The sequence below is a fragment of the Periplaneta americana genome, chromosome 3, assembly GCF_040183065.1.
Source record: "Periplaneta americana isolate PAMFEO1 chromosome 3, P.americana_PAMFEO1_priV1, whole genome shotgun sequence".
NCBI lineage: Eukaryota > Metazoa > Arthropoda > Insecta > Blattodea > Blattidae > Periplaneta > Periplaneta americana.
The window spans coordinates 119,556,298-119,576,144 of record NC_091119.1 but is presented as its reverse complement, the minus strand read 5'-3'; the positions used below and the strand labels follow the sequence as shown (position 1 = coordinate 119,576,144).

General features: G+C 35.3%; 1 protein-coding gene across 2 annotated transcripts in view; it reads right to left on the bottom strand.

Annotated features, from left to right (window-relative positions):
• Positions 1-9,341: 9,341 nt before the first annotated feature.
• Positions 9,342-19,847, bottom strand: part of Rpt4 (Regulatory particle triple-A ATPase 4) — a 58,683-nt gene continuing 48,177 nt past the window's right edge. For both annotated transcript variants that reach the window (XM_069821436.1, XM_069821437.1), the window contains exons 8-9: positions 13,008-13,170; positions 9,342-9,605 (exon numbers count right to left, since the gene is read on the bottom strand). In XM_069821436.1, coding sequence (XP_069677537.1) covers positions 9,415-9,605; positions 13,008-13,170 — 354 coding nt within the window. In that variant the 3' untranslated portion in view covers positions 9,342-9,414. The remainder of the gene's footprint in view (positions 9,606-13,007; positions 13,171-19,847) is intronic.

The following is a 19,847-nucleotide window of genomic DNA, read 5'->3' as shown; positions in this document are numbered from 1 at the left end:
AAATGATACTCGGGAGGAAATTAAACACAGAATAAATATGGGAAATGCCTGTTATTATTCGGTTGAGAAGCTTTTATCATCCAGTCTGCTGTCAAAAAATCTGAAAGTTAAAATTTATAAAACAGTTATACAGGGTGTTTAAAAAATACGGGGCATAATTTCAGGTATGTATTTCCCACATGTAGACAATCAAAATAGTTCATTACAACATGTGTCCGGAAATGCTTTATTTCCGAGTTATGGCCTTCACAACATTGAAATTCACCGGAACGTTATTCTTTCCGCAGGTCGTTGCCGTCAAAGGAGACATTAAGAGGGCACTCTGACAGTTCATTCCGAGACGAAGGTTATATTCAGTGTTGTGTAGGCGTACTTGGATCGAAGGTTTCCTGATCGATGGATAGGTAGAGGTGGCCCAATTGCTTGGCCTCCACGCTCACCTGATCTGAACCCTCTCGATTTCTACTTGTGGGGCCATTTAAAATCATTGGTTTATTCGTCTCCGGTGCCTGATTTGGAATCCCTTCGGAATCGAATTGTGGCATGTTCTGAGGACATACGCAATACTCCTGGAGTTTGGGATCGTGTTCGCAGGTCAATGAGACATCGATGTGAGGTCTGTATTCAAGCAGGAGGTGGACATTTTGAACATCTTCTGTAATGACAACGACCTTCAGAAAGAAAAACGTTCCGGTGAATTTCAATGTTGTGAAGGCCATAACTCGAAAATGAAGCATTTTCGGACACATGTTGTAATGAACTATTTCGATTGTCTACATGTGGGAAATACATACCTGAAATTATGCCCCGTATTTTTGAAACACCCTGTATTACTGGTTGTTCTTTATGGTTGTAAAACTTGGACTCATTTTGAGAGAGGAATATAGGTTAAGGGTATTTGAGAATAAGGTGTTTAGGAAAATATTTGGGGCTAAGAGGGATGAAGTTACAGGAGAATGGAGAAAGTTACACAACACAGAACTGCACGCATTGTATTCTTCACCTGACATAATTAGGAACATTAAATCCAGATGTTTGAGATGGGTGGGGCATGTAGCACGTATGGGCGAATCCAAAAATGCATATAGAGTGTTAGTTGGGAGACCAGAGGGAAAAAGACTTTTGGGGAAGCCGAGACATAGATGGGAAGATAATATTAAAATGGATTTGAGGGAGGTGGGTTATGATGATAGAGACTGGATTAATCTTGCTCAGGATAGGAACCAATGGCGGGCTTATGTGAGGGCGGCAATGAACCTCCGGGTTCCTTAAAAGCCAGTAAGTATCTATGAATTCATGATAAAAAGTAATCAGACTCACTTAATCTTACGGGCCCATATGCACTCGCCCCCTTTGCCCCCTCTTCTCGGATGCCCTGACAATATACATACCAAGTTTAATTAAGAATAAATAATGGAAATACTTAAAATTTAATCATTTAATTATAATGCAGGGAATTTCCATAACAATTGAATGATGATCAGTGTTGTCTCTTCTTGTATGGTACTTAGGTCCTATATAAAGGTGAAATAATTTATAAAATTTCGGATCAGATTTAAGAGAAATTTGTTTTGAGTAACTGTGTAAGAACTCAACACAGTTCAGAACTTGCTGAATGAAGTGTAACTTTCCTCCCTGCCTCCTTACTTACATGAGGACAAAACCAAAAATATGTTTTCACTAAAGGGAGACTTAATAACAGAATACACAATATATGCTTGAAGGCAACTGCTTTCTTTGTTTAATGCCTTGCAATATAACTGTGCACAGACTTCATGACTCTTAATAATAAGTTTAGAGAAAAATTTGAAATTTTTAAAAGTTCCTATACATGCCTGTACATAATAGTAATGTTGACCTCGAAATCACGTTTTCAAGAAGTGTGGTTTCCACTCGGTGATAATGTTACTATCAAAGTAACAGGTTGAGACAATCCTATACACACAAGGTACCTAATTGTACGATTTAAAAGTGGGAGTTTAGTGTGGGAATATTTCTATATTAATTTTTCTTTCATGGAGCATAGGAGTGCTGCAAGTTCTCACTATCACAGTTTCTGGTTATGCTAAATGATTGTATAAAAAATGTGTCATGTATTTCTAATTCATTTTTTAAATAAAAAGAGAGTCAATGGATTGTTGGGAATTAGAAGATGTCGGCGTTAACAAAACCCATAGGCCTATTATGTGAAGAGAAGCTCAATGAGTGTTTTCAACAGAACAGTGTAACCACATACGATATATGTTTGATTATCGTGTGTTCTAATATCTGCTTTATAACCATATAGTAGTTATTTGCTGTAATCAAGATCTCTTGGCTTTTACCTGTGGTAAGATCTTAAAAATAAAATAAACTTGGATAGTACATCAGACATTGATGTATAATAGAGAGTTGAGTTCTTAATAATTTCTTATTAACGATTGTTAAATATGGACAAAAAATTTCGCGATAAATTTTAATGAGCTGATGGGTGATATTAATAAAAGTGAGCTACACCTAAAAAAATAACTGTTTCTGAGCTATGTTTGCCTTCCCTTCTGTACTAATAAAATCGTTCATCTCCAGCTCGATGCGGCCTTGAAGTTTATCAGCCGCTCCCGTGCTGAGGCATGGTTTATCGTGTCAAGATCAATAAAACAGAGGATCAGCTCCCATTTACAATGCACAGCTTACGGTTTCTGAAACCACCTCAGTAGGTGACTCAACACAAGAGAATCTTATGGTAATGGAGTTTGTTTTCTCAACAAAGATGAAAGATTTGTAAAAGACATAGGGACTCTGACTTACAAAACTGTAAGAAACTGTATATATTTAGAAAACAACATACAGAGTGGCTTAATCTGCACTTCCTCACAAACAGAAACTTGAGATAGAACCCTCAGTAGGGATGATGAAGGAATGAGAAATATTTGTGACAAATAGGATAACAGTTTCATTATGGTATTGCAAATGATATTCGTTAGTTATATTTACAAATACAGTGTCAGAAAAGTTGCAATTAAAGGAAAAGCATCTGGATCCAATTTCCTGAGACTACTGCTCCATTTCATGTGGGTAAAATCACATGACGAGAACGTTACACATTCCCTGATGCCATTGAGACTGGACTTCATGTATATGTTAATAAAAAAAAATAGAATACATAGAAAAAGAGTAAGCCACCTTTAAGTTCAAGCTATGTATACTGCAATAGATAGGTTTGCCACTTGTTTAGTCAACTATCCGAAGACAGGTTGGAACTTCATAAGTGACACCAATAAGGCATCACTTCTGAGGCAACTAAGGCAGGAGATAATGGGATACAGTAACCAGTTCCTTTCTCCCTCCATTGCATACATCACTGACTAGTAATATATTTCACTTATGGCCGGTTTCACCAACCTTCGTTATCATTATAACGTCTCAAATAATTTAATGACACGTTAGTCAGTTTTTGTGTTTCACCAAGTATCATTATTGCTAACGTATCTTTAAATTCATCGTTTATTAGGACCTATTCGTCGCGTTAAAACAGTAACGATGCGTTAAGAAGTCAACAACATGGCGGACGTAATTATTCGATGATGAAGTTCTTTATTTAGAACTTCAACATAACGACGAACTTATATGTTGTAATAACACTCGGAATAATCATTTTGAAGATTTAAGTGATAAAGAATTCCACGAAAGCTACACATTAAGAAAATAAGTAGTAAGAATGATTCTAGAAGAAACTGAATACCGGTATACTGTTTAGGTTAGAATACGACAGATAGAAATCACCCACTTAACGCCTCTTCAACAGATTCTTCTCGTTTTAAAATAATGTTGCGGGAAGTTTTGAAATAGTAATTGATGATATGAACGGGGTATCAAAAGCTGTATTGTCTAGATATGTGAATAAATTATCAGATGTATTACCAACATTACAATAGTCATTATTTCTATAGGCCTAATAAGCTTATAGCTAAATTTTATGTTGTCATAGACAACATAGATTGTGTACATGTTCCAATCGTATATCCTAGCAGTAATATAGCCAAAAGATTCTGCAATAGAAGATCCTATTTTTCCTTCAATATTCAAACAATTTCATAGGCCTATGTAACGCTCCGCATAGAAAAATTGTGGTTAAACTAGCGCTGAGGTAGTTTCCTTCGTACTCTGCTTATACACCTTGCACATATGAATCTGTGACAGGTTATGTTTGATTAGTTTAATTTTTTGTTATGCATTGCATATACGATCAACTGATTACCACAAAAAAATCCCTTATAAGTTCAACGATTTTCACTTTTACCTCAGAACTACCTCAGCGCTAGTTTATTGAAATTGTAATAGGTTAGAATACGACAGATAGGAATCACCCACTTAACGCCTCTCCAACAGATTCTTCTCGGTTTAAGATAATGTTACGGTCTACACGGATAGCACGACATTCCAAAGGAGGATGCCTTTTAAATGAAAAGGGTGCAAAGAGATTTTCTTTTAGGAGACAATGGATACCCCTTAAAATCCAATTTAATGACATCTCTCCTGAATCCTGTCACACAAGCATGGCAAAATTGTTACAGGGTACTAATAAATCTGCATGAAATACAGTGGAAAAGTAGTATGCAATTTATGGAAGAGGCGATTTCCCGTCCTAAATTTAGGCCTAATATAACTGCTTAGAATGCTTTGTATATAATTAATTGTGGCATCAATTTTTAAGCTGTCGACCTTGTAGTCCGCTAAATTTTCTCAGATTTCCTTTAGAAGCTACAATTTAACTGCTCTACATTCCTATTATTTACATTTGGAAGCAGCTGTCTTTTTTTTTTAATTGCTGTATGAAAACATACTGTATTTAGGAAGATGTTCTTAAAATTACTGCCTCTTACCCGTTTGCCTATGATTGTTTCTTCATGCCAAACAAAGTCAGCCATGATCATATGTAACCAATGAAATTCGCGATTTCGAAGCCATGGTCGTATGAAAAACAAAACATGCAAGATACAAGTACAAAATCCCCTCGTTAGTAAACGCCTGTTAATTTTAAAGATACGAGGCTTGGTGAAATATTCAACTTTTAAAGATTCCGTTAAAATTAAACGATCCATTTGTTAACAAGTCGTTTGTGCTGATTTAAAGAAGCTTGGTAAAACCGGCCATTAGAGTTAAGATATATACAAACAATTTTCTTCCTACACTAATCTGGCTTTCAGGTATAGCTTTCTGTAAAGTTGACTTGAATAATTTCAAAGAAATTGTTCCAGGGCCAGACATCGAACCCAGAACAAATTTTTCTCTTGAAATTATTGTTTTCTTCCTCTTTCACATGTTGATGTAAACTGGCCTGGATCAGTCTAAAATTCTAGGATATGGTATTGCTATGCTTTGCAATTCCTGAAGTGCACTGGCCGAAATTTCATGAGAAAATTTTTTCCCTCCATGAGGACTCAAATCAATGCTCATTCCGTAATGCTATTCTAGGCATGATGCCTTAGGCCACGATGCTATGCCTGTGCCATGGGACTTAAAATCCAGTGTGGGGTGTGAGGAGGTCTTGGAGCCAAAACTTAGACCCTCACAATCTGGATATCCTTGATCGCGTGGTCAGCACGATGAAGGGCCACCATGGAGACCTTGCAGGACAAGTACAAGAGAAGGACAAACATTGTCTCATCGAATGGAAGAAATATCAACTCGTGAATCATTTTGAGGAGTATGCAGTTATCCATTAAAGACAAGATTTCCAACAAATGCATGCTTTTATATAAGCTTACAACACTTCTTAAACTTTGAAAATAGCCATTTCATGGCTTAGTGAGTCACAGTAAGTATATTCTTTCCATGCATATTTGCATGCTTTGGCCTTTTTTAGGGATAAATTCATGTATAATGCAGGTTTTTAAGATTTTAGGTTTCATAAAGCATATTTAGAAGTTTATCTTGCATATTACGTCCATTTTTATAGTTTTAGTGCATATTTTCTGTTAAATTGCATAAGACTGTATTTTATAAATTAATGTTGCTTCTTAGAGTTTAATATTTCTGAAAAATACAAGAGAAAGGACTAATGGTTTGCAGGATTTCTACCTGAGAACTCCTGGATCTTACCAGCTAATCCCTTCATTGTAATGTCACATTGAAATTCCAAACCCCTAACTCTTGTTTTATATAAGCCTCATCCTGAGGAAAAATTTTATTATTAAAAGAATGCTGCTTATGCGTTCTTTCAATATTCAGTACTGGTAATTTGTCGACAATAGTGCTAATATTTGTATTCTGTGGTGAATGGTGAAGTGTAAAGTGTTGCAATGCCTCCAATTAAATGTTTGAGAAAAGATCTTGTTGCACAGTGGACAAATTTTGCAAAAATGCCTACTGCAATAACTAAGTTGGGCCCTCTGGGTCTACCTACCAGTCGTCAATTTCCTTGAAATTATTGAAGACTTTCCTAAGTCTTTAGGATCTGCCCATGTGGATGTGAATACGTCAGCTGAAGGTAAACTGGATAGTCATTAATGGAAATACCGATTATGAACTTAAGTGTTCAATAAAAAAACTATTTTGTGTTGGAAATGTTGAATACATAAAATTTGGCCTCACTCTATCTCAAAAGTTCATCATTTAAATTTGCACCTGTCACTTCTTATGACATAGAAAATTCATTTTATATTTACAAAAACATTTTCACAGATAAACGCACGAACTTGAGTGCTGAAAATTCGGAAAGACTGTTAGCAATACATTGTATCATTTGGAAATAAAATATAAGTTTCAATTCTAAGAGTGCACATATTTTTAGTCTTTTTCTCTTTCATTCTGGAGATTTGATAATTTGAAAATGAATGAATGCATGCATATTTAAGATGTCTCCACTTATGATTTAGCATTTTCTGGTTAGATCTTGTTCAGATGTATTGTCCAAGACCCATATCACCATCTTTGAAGTAGCTATTGTAAGGTGCTTGTATCCTTCGGTCATCAAAGTCAGTTTTCACATTTCGATAATAATCAATTATACTTTTTAAGGTATTAGCCAAGTCTTTTTTTTTTTTTTGCCCAACTTTTCCTAAAGGGTACCCTTATTTGGAAATAAAATATAAGTTTCAATTCTAAGAGTGCACATATTTTTAGTCTTTTTCTCTTTCATTCTGGAGATTTGATAATTTGAAAATGAATGAATGCATGCATATTTAAGATGTCTCCACTTATGATTTAGCATTTTCTGGTTAGATCTTGTTCAGATGTATTGTCCAAGACCCATATCACCATCTTTGAAGTAGCTATTGTAAGGTGCTTGTATCCTTCGGTCATCAAAGTCAGTTTTCACATTTCGATAATAATCAATTATACTTTTTAAGGTATTAGCCAAGTCTTTTTTTTTTTTTGCCCAACTTTTCCTAAAGGGTACCCTTATGGGACAGGTTTTAAAGACATCCATGTCAAGTGTTACTAATCGAAAATTGTTTTAATTCCTGTATTCTTGCTGTCCAATTGAAGTACAAAATCCCTATGCGACGAAGTATATAATTTCTGATCAATCCACCAAATCCTGACAGTTGGGAACCCCAATCATTCCTAGATGTAACTTTTTCCTGGATCCATTGTTCATTTTCTGTGATCACTGAACATGTCCTGTTTAAACTGTGGAAATAAGACCTCCAGCAATGATTCCTCAATTTACAGTTTTCCGTATCTGTTGGTTTGGATTTTTAGTCTCAAAGACTTAATTCCAGATTCATCCATTTTAAGAAACTGCAACACTATACATGCATTGATGCCAGTAACAGTGCTTGAGTTTTAGGAATGAAGTGTAATAGTTGCACTGTGTACTCTGCATGTTTAGATGCGCGTCTTATCTGCAAACAGTAAACTTGAAGGGTTGTAAGAGCCTGGTTTCGCTGGGAAAATCTGCCTGTACGTTAGTTTAAATAATTTCACTTCTTGCTTTTGCAACATTACCCATTTGATCCTCTGCAGTGTTTCGTTTTATTGTCAGCCTCACTAATTTTAATTCAATTTTGTCCCATTTGCCATTTCCTGTGAAATAAGTTCGGACTTTAGACGAACTGCAGCATATCGTATAACTTGAATCTGCAAAGTTGTTAATGTGTGCTCATGACATCACCAAAAGAGATCAAATAAATGTCAAACACGTCACATGCCATGGACTAGCAGTACAGAATGAGTGCTGGTTCGAGTCTTATGAGGAAAGAAATTCTCATGAAATTTCAGCCAGAGTATGGGACCAGAGTCCATCCATCACTATGATAAATTTGGGGAGCTGCAGTGAGTAGCAAAATCTGGTTTTGTAAGCTAGTAATAATGGCTGAAAGGATCATCGTGTTGACCACCACATTATCTTCATACTTACTGAATGATCTGTCATCTCTGCTGAGGCATGTGGACGTGAGACTAGCAGTCAGTGGTCAGCCTTGGCCACTCATGGGCTGTCATACCAGATATTATTATGAACATCACAAACATCGAAAATTTGTTCAGCTCGAAAAGTAGAGTCCATTAAACAAATTAATTAGAGATTCCATTAAACAAATTAATTGTGGTATACCTGGAAACGAGAAAGTCTATAATATTGCAAAACGGGCGACATATTTGCAACCAAGACCTCTTCAAGTGATATCTCTATCCAGTGCCTTTGCTTCAGTAAGGTCTCATTTTATAAACCTATGGATCAACAAATGGCTCTCTTCTGACAAAGTAAAAATTTTACAGTCCATTCAAATTAAACCAAATGACCTGGAAATGTACAAAAACTTACCCAGACATGTTCAAACATTTTTAACAAGAGCCAGAACAGGTCACATTGCCACACAACTGTACCTACACCGATTTCACATTTCTGATAATCCTACTCGTCTATGGTGTAATAATCATGATGGAGAACTGGAACACATTCTTCTATACTGTCCATCCATAAACCACAAAAACCCTGCAATATACATTGACTACACCCCAACACTGGCTACTAGCAACAGTCATCTATAATGAACACCGATCAAAATACCCCTCATTTCTCGTGAAAAACAAAAACTGAATAGACTATAGTAGACTTTTTTTTTAAGAAGTAATGCAAATTGGGTTTGACAGTGGAAATCGTAACATCTTAGTTATAATTTAGCAGATATATATACAGGCAAATCTATACACATCTTTGCTTATCTGGTTTCCCAAATCCATCACCATTTTTCAGATTTCCTGACAAAAACTAAGAAATGAGGTTTCACTGTACTTCAACTTAAGGTATATGAATACATTCCAGAATCTTTTCAAAATATGAACAATCATACAGGGAACTGTACATATTAGATTGTGTACATTACCTCCATGTAAAAAATTCAATAACAACAATATTGAAGTAATATGAAATTTTATTCTCATCAAACTGAGAGGGTGAGGGATAACTTAGGGTATCTTTACAAACAACTACACAGGTTTATAATCCAATTTAGATTCGAGCTTCTTATTATCAGCCACCTTGCGCACTGCTTTCATGAAATCTTCCTGTATCACATATTCTCGTTCAGCACGAATTGCAAACAAACCTGCTTCTGTACAAACGTTTCGTAAATCTGCACCATTGAAGCCATCAGAGAGTTTGACAACTGCCTCGTAATCTGTAATATAAGCAATTAAACTGTATCAGTTTGAATATGTTGCACAGAGTAACTCAATACTTTCTAAACTGTATCAGTTTGAATCTGTTGCACAGGGTAACTAAATACTTTCTGTCTTCCATTTTGCACAAACATGAACTATCATCATATATTCTTGTCACTTGTAAAGTTGCAAATGTACTGCCTGTATTATGCCTAGTTTATTTCAAAGTGATTAAAAAGTACCGTAATTTCCCATAACTATGGTCCAGTTACCCAACTATGGTCCAAAACGCATTATGTACTACTTAGTCCAACAGTACGGTCTTTGCCATTTGTGATGGAATTATGTTCCCCATAGATGCTTCTATCTACTATTAGACGTGGCAATGATATGGATGCTTAACAAGGTCAGTGTGCATCGTTCTATTGAATGTGTGAAGACACGAAATCATTCAGTTTGTGTTTGTCTGTTTTATTAAGCTCTCCTCTGTAGAACTGGTAAATTATAGATATATGATTGTTTGTACAATTAAACCTGGCTATATGGTGTTTACTTTCACGTAATAATTAGACTGGCAGAGGTTAAGGACTCTGCGTGAAAAATGTTTAACCTCAAGGCTAGAAGTCAGTCCTCAACTATGTACCACAATTTTTCGTGGACCATAGTTGTATTTCATTTTGAAATATTTGTTTTAATGAAAATGTGAACAATTTGATTATTTACTTCTGCAAATACAGTATCTCAGTATATTCTAAAACACCATTTAACATTATAGTCATCATTATTTTTCAATTTCAGAATTACAAGAGAAGTGGAGATCCAAAGGATAGAAATAAGCCTACTGAATATAGTTCTCAGTATGGTAAATAAACATTATCAGTGAATTTATTTGCATTAATATTTTGCTAAGAATGTGTTAATTTATTCTGATTCCGTACTTTTATTCTTTAATATACGCTCACCCGGCATAAAACCGGGCCAACTACATTTTATTTAAAATTTTTGAAAATTATAGGATTTTTTAAATAATTGTAGGTGTGCTGAGGTTCATTTAGTTATTCATTTATTATGTGATACGTAACAATGTAACACTGAATACGTAATAGCCAACAATGATCTGAAAAGGAGATTCGTTCTTCTTGCAATATTGTGTCTAAACTTCTCGGACTAATTTCAAGCTATGCTGAAGAAGTCTACAGACTGGTAAGCTCTCTTGAGGCAGTAGTGGAGTACTTCATTGTATAAAAATGTCACTAAGTCCTACCGATTCAGCAAAATGGTTGCATTGATAGAAGATGGGAATAGTCAGCGTTATGTGGCTGCAGTTCTTGGGACCAGAAGAGCCTTCCAGAAAATAAGACAAGTTAAAGTGAGTGAGAGAATTGTAAGCAGATGTCTGGATGAATGTGGGTTGAATTCCAGAAGACCAGCTAAAGACCCAGAATTGCTCCAGCAACATTGTCTTCAACGATTACGTTTTGCTCACACATGCTAATTGGAACCTGGAGCAGTGGTGACGAGTGTGCTTCACAGATGAATCGAGATTTAGTTTACAGATGGACGTGAAAGAGTGTGGAGAAGAGATGGAGAACGTTTTTCTCCATGTATCTTCAGTTCACGTGTGAGTTTCCAAGGTGGATTAGTAATGGTATGGGATGGCATTTCGTATGAAGCTCACACAGAACTTGTTTTCATTAATGGAGGTGCTTTGACTGCTCCAAGATACATTGAAGAAGGTCTAACTTAACATGTGGTACCATATGCCCCACTTATTGGTGAAAAGTTCCTGTTAATGAATGACAATGCTCCCCTCATGCTACAAGAAACGTGGATGAGTTCCTTCACGACGTTGGATTGAATAGGATGGTATGGCCAGCAAGAAGTCCTGATATAAACCCTATTGAACATGTGTGGAGCATGCTAGGGAAGCGAGTTAGAAGTCGACTAACTCCTCACAGCAACTTACAGCAGCTCTGAAATGTTCTAAGTAAAGAATGGAATAGTACCAACCAGACTGACATCCAGAATCTGATCAAAAGGTTGAATTGGCGAATGGTAACAATCATACAGTCACGGGAAGGCAATATCCGCTATTAGTAACATCTGGGTGGCCACAAAATCAGTTGAACATTTGGAAGAAAATTGAAACAATTTGTAAGTTTTTACACCTTTTAATTATATCCATTGTTTGGTGTTGAAAATAATAGCGCAAATGATAATAAAAAATAGTTTTTTTTTTTCTGGGAAGCAATGTTTTCTTCATTTCATAATGGGTTTTCTGATTCTCTCACCACATAAAAAATTGAGAAACTTCAGGTGGCCCAGTATTTTTGCCAGTGTGTGTGTAGTTGTTCATTATTGCAGAAAAATGACTTTCAGATTTCACTTGTTTATGTGTACTAATAAAAAGAATCCATGTACTTTTTATTTATTTTTAATATTTCTGTGCTAGATTATGTTTCTACCCTTAAATTAGAAACTCAATGTATTGATTTACGAATAATTACAGCTCCAGCTATAGTCCATTCATGCTTTCAAGCATGAATATATGAGTGGACCATAGTTGGGCAACTCAGAATACAACTATGTACCTATGCTTATTATTTTTTCAACACTTGTGTTTATATAATTTCAAACACATATGTCAATATTTATTTAATATACACTTACAAGAGTCCGAAGCCAAAATTTCACTTAATCTGATGAATAGTATTGAATATACAAAGAAAAGTGTGACAAATGTGGACCATAGTTAGGGGAAACTACAGTACTTAAGTTCTTCAAACTTTCTACTTTCTTCAGTTAGATTACATATTATATCTTTTCTCTAACGTTTTAAACTGTTTCAATGTTACCATGCATCCAATTCTCATCTACACTTTAATCTCCTTCAAACTTAAATGTAATGGCAGTATAAGTAACTTTAAACAGTTGGCACTATCAGAATTTACTGAATTCTTGTCAGATCGTTTTTATTAAATCTAGTGTAATTTGGTCATGTCATGTTATGTATTGTCACTGGCATTAAATAAACATCAAACATTTTCTTAAAATTTTATGGATATAATGTAGTATGAAACAATACCGAATGACACATGTTTAATTCCGAAATCCTTTTGTATATCAGTAACATAATTCATAATAAATCATCTCTATTGTATCTCACTCCATCACCATGACACATGTTTAATTCCGAAATCCTTTTGTATATCAGTAACATAATTCATAATAAACTATCTCTATTGTATCTCACTCCATCACCATGACACATGTTTAATTCCGAAATCCTTTTGTATATCAGTAACATAATTCATAATAAACTATCTATTGTATCTCACTCCATCACCTGTATTTGGTTTCGTGCATGAACTTAGCCATGTCATTTCAAATTACATGAACCTATAAAATAATATACTTACCAATTTCACCATGCTTGGCAATAGGACCTGCGTGAATCTTCAGAATTTCTAAACGAGCCTGCTCATTGGGCAGTGGAATTTCAATCTTGCGATCCAGTCTTCCTGGACGAAGAAGTGCAGGATCCAATGTGTCAGGGCGATTTGTGGCCATTATAATTTTCACCTTCACGAAAGAAAAAATTGCTACTTCATATCACATCAGTGCAAATGAGTATAGTAATACACCTATCTATCCTCTATGCCATTGGTGTCCATCATGTGATTCGAGACTCACTCTGTAGTCACTATGCAAGCTGCACTGTAACTCCCCTTCAACCATTCTGCTTCCCCATAAAGCTCGAGTATGCATCATCCCAGTGGCATATACTGGTTAAAGGGTTTGGGCTACCGCTGACCCTATTATTACACAAAATATATCTAACAATTACTTTAATTTTAATTACTATGGTAAAACTAATAATACAAAATTATTACATTATGTTATATTATAAACTTTTTCGTTTGTAATTTCCTTGGGCTACCACCGGTAGCCCGCAAAATACGCCCCTGTATCATCCCTTGCTCACTATAATTAGAACATGAATGCAGTGACAGCAGTCAAGCATATCAGAAATATGTCTCTGTCAAAGCCTTTAACCTCTATATAAAAAAAAAAATTATTTAATTTAGAGTGGGAAGAACAGTTTTTCTGCAGGACTGACAATACAAAATGCTATATAATATAACCTTTCGATAGTTTTGTGGTAGTCATGTTTGGAAGTACAAATATATATATATGTGTGTGTGTGTGTGTGTGTGTGTGTGTGTGTGTGAGCAGTTCTTCTCACAAATGAAAACTGTGAAATCAAAATGTAGGACCAGTATAATGGACAGACATCTTTCTGACCAGTTAAGGTTGACAGTCAATTCAGTATTACTTGAAAAAGTATGTGAAACTGAGGAGGATTAATTTCAGCAGCTTTTATTTGTTACAATTCAACTTATAGACATACAAAAATTGCATTATTTTTATATTGGGGTAATGATGATTATTTAAGTTCATTTGGAACTCTCTATTACACAGACCTGCAACGATTTTGCAGCATGCAACACTTTGTCATAAAGGTCAAATCGAATGTTCTGATTTAGAAAATAATATTCCTTTTTGCGTATCACATACAGATTATGCACAATTCTCCACTTAACACAAAATTGAAAGTTCGCCATTCTAGTAATAGATTCACTGCACATCCAACTTGTAACATGGTATATTAAATTGTTTAACATGTAAATCATATCTCATTGTTTTACATATCTCTGTTTTCAGATTGTCATATTTTTAATTTCGGGTATGTTCTTTCCATGATCCTATCTTATATCTGTTTTCAATCCTCAGGTTCCCATATCTCAAGCAATAAAGATCCTGCAAAGGCAATAAAAATACTTTTCTCTAATGTAATATATTGTTGGGTCCCTATCAGCATGGCATGTCCTCAGGTTGCGGACAGAGGAGACGGCCTCCAGATATGGAAGGTAGCTGCGAATATATTGAATAAGCAGTCGTGGGGTGGTTCTTCAGCTGGGGGGTTGGGCGAAAAGCTAACAACCTATCACCGTAAAAACAAACAGCTTGTTATGACACCACAATAAGCCTCGGAATGGGACTGGTTTTCTGACATGACCACAGCAAAGAAATAAGGTTATGAGATTTGGTACCGATTCTTGGAATGTAACTAGTGTTTATAGAACAGGAGGGGTAACATTAGTACCAAAGAACTAGCTAGATACAGAATTGACTTTCTGGGAGTACAAGAGGTTAGGTTAAATGGGAATGGCATATCACAAATAGGAGATTACTTGTTGTATTATGGGGAAGGAAACAATAATCACCAATTAGGAACAGAATTCTTTGTTCATAAAAGAATAAAATCAAAAGTAAAAAAGTCGAATTTATCAGTGACATGTTATCATATTTAATGTTCGCGTAGGCTTCCGCAGCTGGTGAACATGGTGTGTGGATAAGCTTCAGGGCTTCTACCGCGTTGTCTTGGTGTTATTGGCTGACATTTCGACCGCTGTGTTGTGGCCATCTTCAGAGCAGTTGTTGGATAAGGAAATAGTCTGCCAGCTCTTATATATATATATATATATATATATATAGTAGACGGCCACAACACAGCGGTCGAAACGTCAGCCAATAACACCAAGACAATGCGGTAGAAGCCCTGAAGCTTATCCATACACCATATCCTATTTAATACTTAAGGGTAGATGGTGTGATATTGTAGTTATAAATGCTCACGCCCCTACAGAAGAGAAAGACGACCATATAAAGGATAGCTTCTATGAGGAATTGGAACACACTTTTGATCAGTTATCTAGGTATCACATGAAAATTTTATTGGGGGATTTCAATGCTAAAGTTGGATGGGAGGATATTTTTAAACCAACTATTGGAAAAGAAAGCCTACACGTAACTAGTAATGACAATGGAGTTAGAGTAGTCAATTTTGCCACATCAAAAAATTTAATTGTCAAAAAAAAAAAAAAAAAAAAAAAAAAAAAAAAAAAAAAAAAAAAGTCACATATTGATAAACAAAGACAAACTATAGGTATCCAACAAACAAAACTCAGTGCGCAGAAACCAGCGGGTGTGACTATCTCGCGCAGATGACATATACTCCCTTTTCGAGCATGCTCCCCGTCTCCAATCACACCACTGACACTATGCGCATGCGCACGTATTTATCTTCTGAAAACGTGTTATTGCTACAGAGTCAGGGAGTCACATAGTGTTTTATATTAATATTAATTTAATTTAAATATGAGGACAGTTCCAGTGAAGATAGATACCGATTATGACTTAGAGATGATGACAACTTGTAATGTTATATTCACTTAATTGGTTATTGTTACAGCTGCTCTTTGAGTGCACATATCCGCAACCATAGCTGTTATAGCTATACCAGTAGCCGCTTATTAAAGAACCCGCCTACTGCAGGGGGGTAAGAGGGTATAGCATGCGTGGCGCAAGGAGTCTGAGCCGAGGTTTGCTTGTAGGATACCTATAGTATAGTAGACATTCGAACCTTCAGGGGGGGCAGACAATAATTCTAACCATTATTTGGTAATTGGAGAATTAAGAGAAAGACTATCAGTAGCCAAGCGAGTAGAGCAACAAGTTAATATTAGTAGATTCGATATTCTAAAATTGAAGGACGAGGAAACTAAGCAACATTATCAGGTCGAAATTTGAAATAGGTTTGCAGCTTTAGCAACTTCCGATGAAGTTGAGGAAGAGTTAGATGTTAATAGTGTGTGGGAAAATATCCGAGATAATATAAAAATTTCAGCCGAGCAGAGCATAGGTTATTAAGAAACTAAGAAAAGGAAACTGGGTTTGATGAAAATTGTTTCATGGTAGTACAAAGAAGGAATCAGGCAAAATTGAAATTCTTACAGGATCCAATTGAGGCGAATAGAGATAATTATTTCAATGAAAGACGGGAAGCAAGTCATACACTTTCTTACTTACTGGCTTTTAAGGAACCTGGAGGTTCATTGCCACCGTCACATAAGCCCGCCATTGGTCCCTATCCTGAGCAAGATTAATCCAATCTCTACCATCATATCCCACCTCCCTCAAATCCATTTTAATATTATCATACACTTAGGAATAAAAAAGAGGTTACTTGAAGGAAAAACTGAATGAGGTAGAAACAAATAGTAAGGATAAAAACATTCGAGATTTATATAAGGGCATAAAAGAATTTAAGGACATACCAGGCAAGGGTAAACGTGATCAAGGATGAGAATGGTGACTTGCCTGCAGACTTTCATTCAATCCTAAACAGATGGAAAAACTATTTTGGACAACTACTAAATGTACATAGACCAAATAGAAATTATCAAGACGAAATTCAAATATAAAATGCTGAGCCATTTATACCCGAAACCACACTTTCTGGAGTCAAATTGTGATAGAAAAGCTGAAAAAGTACAAGTCTCCAGCTATCGATCAAATTCCAGCAGAATTAATACAAGAGGGTGGAAGCACATTATCTAGCGAAATTTATAAGCTTGTACTTGCTATTTGGGAAAAGGACATTGTACCAGAACAATGGAAGGTGTCTATAATGGTACCTATTTTTAAGAAGGGGGACAAGCCTAACTGTAGCAACTTTCGAAGAATATCACTTTTGTTGACATACAAAATTTTGTCTAATATTCTTTTGAGAAGATTAACTCCATATGTAGATGAAATTATTGGGGATTATTAGTGCTGTTTTAAGCGTAATATCAACTATTGATCACATTTTTTGTATTAGACAGATTTGGAAAAAAAAAAAAAGGAGTATAAGGGTATAGTACATCAGTTATTCATAGATTTCAAAAAGGCATATGACTCGGTTAAGAGAGAAGTTCTACATAATGTTCTTATTGAACTTGATATTCCCAAGAAACTATTTTGATTAATTAAGAGGTGTTTCAGTGAAAAGTACAGCAGAGTTCATATAGGCCAGTTTATGTCTGATGCTTTTCCAATTCACTTCAGGCTAAGGCAAGGAGATGCACTATCATCTTTACTTCTTAACTTCACTGTAGAATATGCCATTAAGAAAGTTCAGGATAACAGAGAGGGTTACATCAGCTTCTTGTCTATGGGGATGACATGAATATGTTAGGAATAAAATCCACAAATGAATAGGGAAATTTTACTTGAAGCAAGTAAAGTGATAAGTTTGAAGTAAATTCCGAAAAGACAAAGTATATGATTATGTACAGAATACTGTACGAAATAAAAATATAAAAATTGGAGATTTATTCTTCGAAGAAATGGAAAAATTCAAATACCTTGGAGCAATAGTGACCAATATAAATGACACTTGGGAGGAAATTAACCCTAATCTGCTTGGTTTTCTGACATGTGGCGATTTTTGTAATTTCTTCAACAGTTGTTCAAACCAACGTCCTTATTATGGAATTAAACTCGGTTTTGTTTAAAATCATCTACTTTCAAAGATAAGGGGATGGTACCATACGGTACCGCTAGGCAGATTCAGGTGCAAGATTTCTTTTCTTCAGATTTCATCATTTTAAGTCGTTATTTATTTGAATGACAGAAAAACTTCACTATATCATTCACTATCTTTTATTATTTTGTTTCTTGTATGATAATAACAAGGCAAGGGAGCTAGCTTTTACAAATAGCAAGGGTTCACACCTCAATGCTCCTTCGTTTAGTTGCACTTCCTAAGATTTTATATATCATTTTTCAGAACATTTTACACAGAGTCCCACTTCACTCATAATGCATTGTGTGAGTATACGAGGACAGCCAGCCAGCCAGTCAGTCAGTCCTCGCAGGTTATCAAAGTACGTACATTCGGAAGGGTAGGCTCTTCATATCGTGGTAAGTTGTCGAGCATTTCAACGAGAGGTGCTGCACATTTACTATAATCAAATTCAAAGTGATCATTTGCACTTACCCTCTTCCATTGGCATATTTCAAAAGATATCAGATATGCCCATAAGCAATGTTTAGGCACCATAATTGAAGCCGAACCTTTCCCCTGATGAAATGTTTGCAGGATGACGTCTACAGGGAATCATACATTCATCAAAATTCATACATTATGCCAGAATGTAATTTTTCATAAATCTCTCTTTCATCAGATTTACCAGAAGTCGGAGCTTACACATTTTGTCTTGCCAATCTAAAATTTGGCATTATCGGCACAATGGACAAATCGCACGACTTTTTCAAATCGATCACACCACATGCTATTTTAAGCTAATTCATTGCGTGTCCAGTTTATTTTCCTAGTAGTATCTTCTGCTAGGTACAAAACTGTAGCCATTGAAGAGAAGAATTCCGATTAAGAACTTCATTTCTTCAGCTGTTAGGCCTATTTGTAAACCTTGTAAATATAGAAATAAAGCATAACGCTGGGTTTCTCTTACAAAATAAAATCAATAACATTACAGTCAAAGAATACTTCAAATAATTCTGTAGGCTATTTTCCTCTATAAAATATGTAGTCAACTACAGGAAAAATGCTACTGTTAGAAGGGGGATGTTCATCATGTATCTACAAAGTTGGTTTTTGTGTGAGTTTGATTGTTTCCTTCTTGGTTACGCTTTCCTTCTGTATTTTGTGAGCATGAAATTGAACTACTTGTCCTCATCTCATCTTCATTCTTAGACACAAACCTCTTTTGATTCTTCAAAGTAAAAGTTTTCTTTATGTTTTCTTATTTCTTCTAACTTTCTATATTTGTCACATCACTATCTTCATCACAGATAAATCATATGCATTTCACCGTAATAAAATTGATTTCCTAAGAGATTATCAAGTAAACCTCCTGTATCTTCCTCTCTATAATCGTCATCAGAATTCACTGTGATGTCTGGTGGATCAATATAGATAGTACTTAGATTATAATACTGTCATCTTCTATGATTCTTACAGTAAGTGTTATGTCCCAGGAACCATAATAAATTATCAATATGAATGCTATAAAGAGAAAAAATCGATTCCTTACAAAATGCTACGGCATCTGCCTAGTGGTACCATACGGTACCAGACTAACTCTACGTCATATATATTTGGCAGTTCGTATATTTATAGTGAAAACATGAATTGAATACTTTACTATAAGCCTTTTCCAATAGGTGAAATCAGAATTTATTCAAAATTATAATCCTAATTGAATGTATTCAAATATTTACTTCAAACAGATACCAAAATTGAGTGATTCAAGAAAATGTGTATAATTACCGAACGCCACTAAGCATACCAAGCCAAATAACTTCAAAATATTGTTTTCCTAACAAGGACTGGAATATCAGTGAGTAAA